The sequence below is a fragment of the Copadichromis virginalis genome, linkage group LG5, assembly GCF_057382275.1.
Source record: "Copadichromis virginalis isolate Kocher_CV1m ecotype Utaka linkage group LG5, C_Virginalis_male_GT1.1, whole genome shotgun sequence".
In the NCBI taxonomy this organism is placed as follows: domain Eukaryota; kingdom Metazoa; phylum Chordata; class Actinopteri; order Cichliformes; family Cichlidae; genus Copadichromis; species Copadichromis virginalis.
In genome coordinates this window covers 13,965,734-13,977,104 of record NC_140622.1, presented here as the reverse complement: position 1 = coordinate 13,977,104, position 11,371 = coordinate 13,965,734, and the positions used below count along the sequence as shown (strand labels likewise).

The 11,371-nt window shown below is 41.1% G+C and overlaps 1 protein-coding gene across 1 annotated transcript in view; it reads right to left on the bottom strand.

Annotated features, from left to right (window-relative positions):
- Nucleotides 1–498: 498 nt before the first annotated feature.
- Nucleotides 499–11,371, bottom strand: part of adamts9 (ADAM metallopeptidase with thrombospondin type 1 motif, 9) — a 42,692-nt gene continuing 31,819 nt past the window's right edge. Inside the window, exons 30-40 of the mRNA XM_085456047.1 lie at nt 10,965–11,141; nt 8,756–8,926; nt 8,360–8,554; nt 7,146–7,275; nt 6,713–6,807; nt 4,907–5,001; nt 4,624–4,757; nt 4,151–4,242; nt 3,689–3,793; nt 2,763–2,871; nt 499–2,593 (exon numbers count right to left, since the gene is read on the bottom strand). Of these exons, the coding sequence (XP_085312173.1) occupies nt 2,782–2,871; nt 3,689–3,793; nt 4,151–4,242; nt 4,624–4,757; nt 4,907–5,001; nt 6,713–6,807; nt 7,146–7,275; nt 8,360–8,554; nt 8,756–8,926; nt 10,965–11,141 (1,284 nt within the window). The 3' untranslated portion in view covers nt 499–2,593; nt 2,763–2,781. The remainder of the gene's footprint in view (nt 2,594–2,762; nt 2,872–3,688; nt 3,794–4,150; nt 4,243–4,623; nt 4,758–4,906; nt 5,002–6,712; nt 6,808–7,145; nt 7,276–8,359; nt 8,555–8,755; nt 8,927–10,964; nt 11,142–11,371) is intronic.

Genomic DNA, 11,371 nt, shown 5'->3' with positions numbered 1-11,371 from the left:
TCCTCTGTGCTCCCTTTGAAATGAAGAATATTTGCTTATAAAATTTAGATTTTGTTTCATTTTGTTATGGACAGAAAATGTCTGACAATGACTGGATGTGAGTCTAAACTGGCACTGCAGTTTAGGGATCTGCCAACTATAAACATTCATCTTTTCCTTCTGCTGAAAACTTGGTGAATTAGATTTATTTTGGAGGACCAGTGCTGACACTTGGTAAATGACCCGATAATTCACAATTATGAAGATAGACAGAGGTTGGATTAGCTTCCACGCTTGCCCGGTTAAAAGTCCGACTGCTACAACGATGGCATAAAATGTGTTACCATATAAATCAGAAGTGCTACGGAGCGAGAATTTTATGGTGCAAACATTAACCAGACTATCATCTTCCCATGATTTTTTTATTTTATTTTTTATGGCGGGTATTAAAATCGGACGACACGTGAAGGACAAACTGGAGTGAAAATGATATATAAGTGCAAAAAGCAGACAGACAAGTGCACCCCAGGCATTTTATTACCCACCAATCTTTGCTTCATCTGCTCTCATACATAAATCATCCTTTTCACGCGGCACCACCAAACTGTGCTTATACAATTTATGCAAATATGACACACATAAATAAACGCACTCATAAAACAACAAACGCTTGGCGAGATGCTTCATTTTATGGCAATACTGTGCTGTGATTCATAGTCGTTTATGATCGAGGCTTATGTACATTCACAAGAAAAGAAAATAATAAATATTTGCATATAAAACAAAGAATATATATGAAGACAATAATACACTTTTATATGTCTGATAAAAATGCAGCAGGTATGCAACAAATAATAATAAGATAAATACAGTTAAATACAAGAATCCCTTCTTTTATGACACCTGAGAACTGCATTCTGACATTCGCAGTGAGAAGAGCACCTGTCAGCTGTGGTCTTCAGTAAGACACAACACGTCTTCTTCCCTGTGTCTTTTGTACTTGTTTGGCGGCAGATTAAAACTGCACTGAATTCCCTTTTGGCTGAATGTGCACATTTTTATATAAGGCACTGAAACAGCACCATATGGAGCAGCTTACATGCACAAATAAGGCTTCTTAATCAGATGTAGCTGCATGATGTACCACACAGAACAAACAGAATACAAGGACAGCTCACAATACTGCACATCAGTGGCTTCATAGATACAAAACCCAGACTTTTTACACAAAATAAGAAGTACCCTGATATCTTCACACAGAACAACAAGTCAGGTTGATCTAAACAGGAGCAGATGAGTATGCACAGTTTCGATAGACTCTTCAAAACAAAGATGGAATAAAAGAATGTGAGGTACAGGAGGTAATGGTTTGCAAGCAGCATCTGGACAGAAATCAGGGCCTGCAGGGCCTGTGAGCTCAGCAGTCTGAAGGGTGTCTCCAGGGATGGACCATCACATTATATAGATCTCCGGAATAACTGCTAGGATTTTATAGGCCTGAGGTGAAGTCTCCCCCCCCCCCCCTTCTCTCTCTTATGAAATTCTTTCAAGTTGCTCCAGATAAGATAACCTGCTTGTTTTGTAAGATCTAAAAGCTAATGGCTCTCCCCAGCCACTGCACACTACTTGAGAGATATGCAGGAACACAGAGAATCTGATGTTTGGTCCATTTAACTCAACCATTTTTATAACCTATACCTTTACTAAACTTTCAGCATCTCCAGGATAGCGGTAAAAATACATGGCACTAACACCTGACCTGTATTGCACCTGACCCTGGTACTCATCATCTGATGAGGCTGTAACTCAGTTCGAAAGATGCACTCTCCTCTTCCCTGCATACGTGCTTGATGACCTAAACCTACAATTAATAGATGAAGTAGTTGTTGATGATTTTGACAAAAATCAAACAACATCTCACTGAGGCGGCGAAATTTGGACTTTGACAGGATGTAGAAAAAAGTTGAAGTAGCTGTACATAGAGTCTGATGTACTTACTGCAAGAGATCATCTCATCACACAAAAGGAGGAACATGAACACCTCCGTTCAGTGGCCAACATAATGGCCATCTACACATGCGTCTACAAACTCTGAAGCTATAAAAAAAAAGGCCGATAGCTTGGAGACACCTCGCTGCATGAGAACCACAGGTCTGGTGAGCATCACAATAACATTACTGGATTAAATACAACTTTAATAATAGTTATTTAAAAAAAACTACCCACCAACAACAGCAACTACAACAAAAATGGCTGTAACAGAATTACTGTGGCGTAATGACAGTATTAAAAAGTTAAACAGGCAAATGCCAAAATACAAAGCGCATTACTTTGGTAAAAATCTCACAAAAAGGCAACTGTGTGGTGTTATTGCCTGATGCACGGTGTGGTGCTTTGGAAAACAAAACACTTAAATTACATTACAGTATAAAAAATAAATGGCACAGTACAATAAATAATAAATTTTATCCATCTCTTTACAGTATTTACATCATTTTAAATTACGCTAAAAACACACAGGAGGAAAAAGAGGTTGTTTGGAACGGTTTGAACTCAAAGTTGGCTGTAGCACCAAGGAGGGACATGTTCACACAATGAGCACCTGAACACAACACTGCAGATCAAAGAAAGAGAGATAGAAGACATGAGCCACGAAAGCCAATTACCCTGCAGAGTAGCAGTACATCAAAAAATGCATTCGGTGAGCGCAAAAGCAGATTATAGTTCTGTTTTTTGACAGAAAATTTTTCATATTTACATATTGTTATCCATGTTTACCTCACCTGTTTGATGGCTTTGTGTTCATTCCACTGTTATGGGCAGACTGTGACCAGAGGACGGTATACATTTACCACAATAGCCTCCACACATTCCTGACACTCTGCTGCCATCCTGTGGACACGAGAATAATAACATGGGTACTGTGACTATCTGCTGTTTCAAGAATTTGAGGATAGGTACAAAAGAAGCTGAGTGAATTCTTCTCTTTAAAGTTTTGCTTTTCTTGTTAATGATTTTAGGAATCTTTGTAGAAAAGATCCTGACGCGTAAATTTAAATGCACCCTGAAATGTGTTGTTTTTGGGTTTTTTTTTTAAAAGACCAACCACACACAATGTCTGAGGCCCACCAAGCAGGTTTGTTTCTAAAGGTTGGCAAACAGCCTCTTAGAAACAAGCGAGAAATGTGAGCTAACAGAATTTCACTAGCGTAGGTAACAGAAGCAGGCAACTTAATAGTAGTTTCATGCAAACATCTAGAAGCAAATCGGAAACTGCATTAGAAGAGTGCTCCAAATTCACTATCCCATGACATGAAAGCCAAAGCGCCTAGTAAGCGCTTTGTCTGATTTTCACTGGAGTGTTGTCTTCATCCCGCTGTCCCAACAAGGCTTTATCTAAACTGCCTGGAGTGCCCAAAGGAGGGCCAGCTGGCTTTGGATGTCAGACTCCGAACACTTGTTGGCATCTCTACTTCCTCCTATTTTTGCCCTGCCAAAAAGCACTCTCCAGCCTGATCTCCATTTCAAAAAGTGGAGGGTGGTTGTAGGGGGCACTTGAGAGAGAGCAGCTGCCCAATAAAGGTTCTCTTTCAGCAAGGAGCTCTGAACACCGAACCTCCTTTGGAGCTATGTCTGCTTAATCTGCAGCCTGTGCAAACACAAAGCAAGTATGTGAATTAATCCTCTGGGCATGTATGTGATGTTTTACCTGTGATTTTTTTATCGTCTTCACTACAAAGGTGCCCTGGGACATCCAAGAGGTGTCGTCAGCTAGCCTGAGCCCTGTTCCTGACAGGTTGATCTTAAAGCGGCCCTAAAAGGACAGATGGATGGAGAAAGGACAGAAATGCGAGTAAATCTTGCTCTCTGCTTCAATACAGAGACCTTTAAGTGCCTGATGTGCAGTGAGCTACAGAAAAATAAAGAAGCACAACATCACAGAGTAGGAAAGGGGTTTATTATTATTAAAAATATATATTTGACTGCAAATGAATTGTATTATTTACATAAAAGACAACTTATCATATAGATTAGATATTAGATTATAAGAAAAGCAGTCCTTGGTCAGCTGAGCAGTTTATTTGACATTTTATTTATCTATTTTTTGCCACAGTTTGGCTTTTCTTGATATGAAAAGCAAAATAATTATAATAGATGTCGTCATCCTCACCTGCGGACAAGGAACGGCACTGTAGCAGTCTCCAGCTGTACCAAATGGAACACTCTTGCCTTGGTGGGTAAACGCAAACTGCCAGTCTGTAGCTATAGATCAAGATAAAGCAACAAAGTGATCTCGTAAAAGGTCTCTCTAGGCATTAGTCGCTATAGTAGCTCGAATGAACCTTAATAATCGTGACTTGCATCTGCCATGGTGAGCAAATCTTATGCTATTTACCTATAAATCCAGCCTGCGTTTCAGGCTGAGCCAAACTCATATCAGTATAATTCCATCTAGTTAGAGCAGTTTCATTTAATCCCCTCAAGCCTTGTAATTATGTGTTCTTTAAATGGACCTTAAAGACATCTTGAGCCCATTAACCCTCGTGAGCATGAACATAATTAAATGCCAAAGGAAGTTCTCATTTTGAAGTAATGTGGAGTTAACATTTTGCACAGGATGCTGTGAGACTGTGGGCAACTTACTTATGATGTTCATCTTGCTGAGGTCCAGGCGGACTTTGGAGAAGGTGGTGATGCCAGCGGCACTGTAGTCTCTTCGACAGTCGCAATCTTCTCTTCTAGAGCCATTGGCTGGACACTGGGTGGGGTCATTGAGCCTGGGAAAACACACGTTTGCCAAATAAGCTTGACATCTTAACTTTACACTTCCATGGAATTTCTTCATTTACAGAGAACATAACACTGCCAGGAGTCAGGTGGAGTTTTTGTAATGAAAATGGCTTTTTATTGTTATCCTCCTGTTTACCTGAAGCCAAAGATCTCTGAAAAATTCTCCCCTTCACCCGTCGCCAAGGTGATGTACTCCCGCGGAGCCTCTGTCTGCATTCCAGCACAGAAGACCTGAGGAGGAAGAAAAAGCAGCAGAGGAGCAAGAGGGTAAGTAAAGGAGGGAGACCAGAGGTGGGGCAAAGGGAAAGGCATAGAAGTGATAGGAAGATACAGGAAGATTTGTCAAAGTACAAACAAGGTGCAGAGGGGAGGAAAGAAATAAAAATAACACTCGTAAGGAGTTGAAAAAAACGACAAGAAGAGAAATGTTAAAATGAACAATTAAAACCCCCTAAATCCTGCAAGAGCTTGTGGATATTTTGGCAAATGATAGTATGTAATGGTCAGACAAAAAGACAGATTTCCTGTGTTACATGAAAAGTACTACATCTATTTGCAAACTCATATACAAGCCTCAGTGGCTGAAAAGTACCTAAAGATTTTAGTGAGAATTCATTTTAAGCAGCCGGCACAGTTAAGTGTGCACGTGAGGAGATCAAAGATGTGAGCAGTGTAGAGGAGCATTCTTTGATCCTCAAATCGGACCTTCTTAGCTTCCACTCAAGGAAAATAAGCAGAAAGCAGGTTTGATGCACTTTTGCTCTGGCTTCACTTTCCACACCTGGGAGCCAAGTCCATCTTAATATACATAATATGACAGAAACTTTTCCCAGTAGGATCTCTCCTCAAGACATGCTGGAACACCTTCATTTAACTAATATAAAGGTGTATATATTTGGTATATAAAGCTTTTTTAAGATCTTTGTCTTCTGTAAAACACAATGACTAAACCAGAACTGTTTGGGAGGCTCCTTTTTCATGACGCTGGGGCAGAGGACACAGTGCAGGCGACTGACAATATGAGTGGAGATTTTGGCTGTGAGCTGAGTGCGAGCGTTATCGGGATGACTAGACGAGATGCACCATAACCTGGCTTCAAACTGTTCTTGACGGAGTCAAAACTACACTGATAAACACAGCCAACAGAGAGAGATGCACTGAAAGACACAACTGGGGGGATGTGGAGGAGACGGATATGCATATATGGGTGTGGTGGTGGGGGTTTCTGCTCAGGTGCAGAAGTAGAGGTGGGGCAGAGAGGTTCAGGCAGCAGCGTCACGTAGGACTTATGAGCACAGGCAGCCACACACTTACAAATCATCTGGGCCTTCCTAAGCAGCACAAGGCTGGGACCTTGAGCTCTCTCACACACGGAGAGCTAACTCAGGAGGGAAGACCTTCAGGATAATTTGCGTGGGCTCTGGGGCACTGCGCTGGTTAAGGAGCTCGCAGCCTTGTATATTTTACTGTGTGTGAGCACCTTAACTACGTAAAGCTTAATAATCAAAGAAAAATCTTTTCTGTTTGGTGAAATGCTCACCGATTATGTGTCCTTTCATTTGAACAAGCAAATATGTTTTAAATAGTTTGTCACTTCCTATTTTATATGTTAGCAAGCAAGAAATAAAGTCCTGAGTTGTGTCAGTATCATCATTTTATCTACTGATTCGTTGCACTTTAAGGGATTTGTTTGGTACATGATATTCTAAAAGATTTGGAGAATCCACAAAAATCCCTGTACGGACAGGGTCTGAATTATTTAGTTTGGATAGAGGAAATGGAATAATTAACATAAAAAAACATAAAATAACGGGTAAGATATTAGAAATATTTCAAGAGCAACCTACTTTTCAGCTGCGTTTTCCCCATTATTAATCAAATCAGCTGTGGCCTCACACTGTGCTTTGAGCATTTGTGGTGTAATAAGCTGATATTATCTTACCTTGAGTGTTTTGCCTTGTATGCTGAGAAAATGCTCACTGTCTGGCATGGGGCCATTCATGGTCTGGATCTCTTGACAGCTAGAAGGCAAACGGCCTTGGAGAAACACAAGAAGAAATAAATATATGTTCTGTGGGGATACGGGCTCGCACGGTGCACAAATGTGCAAATGTTGGCAGTCACATCAAGTGGGGCAAATCTCTTTATCGAACCAAAGAAAATGAAACACCCCTCACACTTTGACGTCCCACGGTACCGTGGGGAAGCAAACAGGCTAAACAGTAAATCTTTGATGTTTGCTTCGGCTCATAAATATTTCACTAAAGGCCAGATTTCTGAAATGACTAGGTCGTGTTGAGCCATTCCTTGGATTTTGTCTAATCCTAGTAGTCTTGACCTTTGTTAAAAGAAAGGAGTTTTATCTCAGCACTCACAGTTTGGATTCCTGCAGACCTTTTTGGCTTCTGGCATTACATCTGGGGAACACCCGTCACTTTTCTGACCACCGGCTGATACACACTGCACCGTCCTCGCCGTCACTCCATCTCCGCAAGTCACTGAACACTGAAAGGAAGCAACTTATCATAACAGTCCGAAGGTAATTCTTGCAGGTGAAAGTCTGTCAGAAATTCTGTGTTTGATGTTTATAGTATATGGTTAAGCTCATTAGGTTTTCTAGTTCATTTGTTATTAGAGTCCCCTTGTGTCCCTGTTAAGTCTCCCTTGCCCTTCAAGTGTTTCATGTCTGTTATGTTGTCAAGTTCATGCAGTCATGTCTGCGTTTCATTAGGTTTCCTATTTTATTTTCTAAGAGGTTCTGTGTTTTGTTTTACTCTTTCCCTGTGGCGTTGTTATGTCCACGTTGTGTCTACTGTGCCTTTCTGTCCCATGTTTCAGGTTCCTATGTTCTGTCTCCCCAGTTGCTGTTAAGTTTACATGTTTAGAGTTCAGTCAGTGTGTTTCCTGTTTTACTTTGAAGGTCCGTGTCTCATGTCAGCGTTTCTAGTTTTGCTTCCCTTGTCTCGTCCAGCCTGATTACTCCCAGCTGTGCTCTCCTTCTGTGTCTCATTCCCTCGTTATCCCTCAGTGTATTTAAGCCCTGTGTTTCTCTTCGTCAGTGTTGTAGTTGCCCTCATGGCTGTGTTTCCCTATGTGTCAGTTTATCCATGACCCAGTTTAATTTTGTTATTTTTCGTGCCATTCTGCAATAAAGCAGCTTTTTGAGTTTAATTCCTGCGTGGTGAGCTTTGCGTTTGGGTCCTTCTCCTGCCTGCACACAGCCGAAACATGACATTCTGTCTTCGAAGTGTCACTTTTTTAAAAAAAATGGACACGATTCATTCGACCAGGGTTTAAGCTCAATGCTGAAACACTAGTTGAAGACAAGATTTTTCACATACAATCAGCCAACTGCTACTGTTTTAATGTCAAAGAAAGCCATGAATCATCACTAAAAAAGAGAGTAAATATATTTTGGATTAATTCTATTAAAAAAATAAATTATATATATATAAAATTTAAAGTCAATAGTCATGCCTGGCGAGGTGAAAAACAGTCCATTTTATCATGCATTTAGGATTGACATCAATCTGCCTTTGATATACTGATAAATCGCTATATCCCATTTAGGCAGTCCAGACTCACTCACCGGTCCCCAGATTCCAACCCTCCACTCTTGCAGCAGAGGGCACGGGCCCAGATTACAAGGCATGTAGCTCTCAGGAGGGGTCCCAGGGCAGTTGGACAAAGACTGATGGCCATACTCATAGTTGTCATTCTCCACATGCACCTCACTGCATGAGATCAGACGCTGGCGGTAGCCCTGGCCACAGCTGGCTGAGCACTGGAGGATAGCATAAATCACCGGCATGAAAAAAAGAGAACAGTGTACTTTCCATCATGTGCGCGTCATTGGACTGAAAGGTGGTGATTTGCATGCTCATTCTGAAGAGCAAAGCATTACCAATTTAACTCAAACACAACTTTTACAATTAAGACCTGAAGACAAAAAAATGATCTAGATGTCTGCTTGTTTGACTCTCACCTCAGTCCATTCCCCTGTAATCCAGATGAATTCGCAAGCGTGGGTGTTGCAGCTTTCTATTTCTGGGGGTCTGATCTGGTTCACGCAGTACATCTCGTGGACCTCCCGCTGGTTGTGGTCCACGCACTTCAAGGCTCGTTGTCGCCGACCCGATCCGCACGACTTAGTACACTGTAGAGGAGACAAGACAGGAAACAATCTTTCACAGAGAGTACAAATAGAAAAAGAGCGGTACTATTGGAAACTCTGTGGCACTGCCAAATTAAAGTTGTAATATACAATGCACACACAGCAAGGAAGCTCCAGTTCAAGCAAAGCATGCATTCAGTCATTAAGCACTGCTTTGGGCTATACAGATGTTAAGAAAAACACAGTGCTCACATCCCGTGCCAACAGCATGTCTGATCATAGATGAAGTTTCAACCCCTAGACCCTTGGCCCAAAAAAAGAGCTTTTTTCTTACTGTCAGACAACAATCATCTTCTTATTTTGAAAGTAAAACTTGAAGCATGGTACCCATTCATCCCATTCTTTTATAACAGCCCATTAGATCAGACCTAATATAAATGATGTATATTTTCTAAACAGAGCTGCTTTAGCGCAGATCAGCAGCACAGCTTAATATATCTCTGAGGAGATTTGTGGTATACAAGGCTGGAAAGAGAGACAGATATCTATGATCAGGGTGTAACAATCTAATAGTAAGTGCAGAATTGCGTGATCAGCCCCTGACCTATACTAGATAAATTTCCATTTCAAAGATTGGAAAAGCAAAATGGGCACAATAAAAACCAGTTAGCACCATTTCGTGCCATTGCACAAGTCACCGTGGCAAGTATTAAAAGCATAAGAGCAGCAGAATGAGGTGACTGGGATTAATTTGTTGGGTTTTTTTAATCATGTACTGTAATAATGCCTTGTAAAGGGGCTTATGTGCTGGTTCAGATATTACAACACTCAAGTTTGCAAGAGTCATAAAGATTTATCAAAGGTCCAGAAAGGCTTCCACATGTGTCAGAAACACTCAGCAGTCAACCAGCAGGTCTTTTTCACTCTTAATATCTTTAACTTTGTCAAACAACCGAATTACCTTAATCTGTCATAGCGAGTTGTGCTGTCCTGAGAGGTACTCAGGTTTTAGGTAGCCAAAGATACTATATTTCATTCTGAGATGTACCGGGACAGGATACTGTGTCCTGTCCTTGTAAGAAATACTGCCTGTGTGAGATGTAACTATCTTATGTGTGGGTACAGTGTAAGTGTCTAAAACACGGTAATACTTCCTAGTTGAAATGTTTTAACTGCCTCCAGCTGTTAAATGGGACACCCAGGCAGGGACCCCCGAGCACTTCTGCAGAGTGATTGGACTCTTCTTTCAGAAAGGCATTTCATGTTGTTTAGTGACGCACATTCACCATCACATTAGCAAAGTGAAGAAGGAGCTCCTGGTGCATTTCCCGTTCTAATAAACAGCAAACATGTGCAGACTCTATCCTGCAGAAAATAGCTGATCATTACTTTGCACCAAATAAAAATGGTTAATATTAAAGGGACAGCTCACCCCAAAATCATTTAGTTATTTTTTCTCTGTTGCTCTTCATCTATCCAAACTGACCGAAGCAGAGAAGGAAGAAAATAGTTCCTAAATAAAAGCTTACAGCAAAAGTTGATTTTTTTTTATATCCAAAAGAAAGGTAACATTTCCACCCTGGAGATCTCCAACTCCATCTCTTAGCAGTAAAGAGTACATTTCCCTCCTGGCACTAATAATGGGGCAAGTAACAGGCAGATCTGTGTAAATGAGAATCATTACAACTCACTGAATTCTCAACCAATTTTCAAGCACTTTTGTTTGAGTATAGATTAGAATAACCATCTGACTGGTTATTGGATCCTCAGTGCCAATTAACAGTTTTGCCAAACTGAATACTTTTTGCGTCGTCTTTGAGTTTAAGTAAATAGACTAATTCGCTAATGAGAGGAACTTGAGTTATTTTGGGGTAGGGGAAAAAAGGGGATTGCCTGATTTTCATCTGCCTCTTCTGCTCCCCTCCCCTTTGGCCTCCTGACAGGCAGCTGTGCCTCCTACAGAAGCAGAGACTCTCATCCTTGCCCAGATATGTCAGAGCAAATTCATCCGCGGCACTAGAACTACTTGTTTAAGCATGCAGATTACAGTGTTTGTTTGTGCAGACTTCTACTGGCTTACCGGTTGCCAGTCCTCCTCTCTCCACCGGTAGCGAGAGGGACAGTCGGTGACCCGGCAGCTCTGGCTGGACGCTGGTCGGGAGCGCTGGGGACAGCCGGTCTCCTGCGAGCTCCGTTGGTCTTCAAACTGGCAGAACACCTCCCGCTGCTGGATGCCATCGCCGCAGGACGCTGAACACTAAAGACAGGGCAGGTAAGAGCTTTGCAATGAAATCATTCAATCTGTGTTAGTAGTTATCCATTGTAATATATTTTTATATAGAAGACTCATAACTGATTTAGTCTAAAGTATTTATTTATGGGGAATGCTTTTGCCAAAATGACTATGTTATTCATTTGTAATGTCAGGTAGATGCTTTTATAACAATGATAATAAAAGACTATGCAAATTACATTTTAATGATAAAA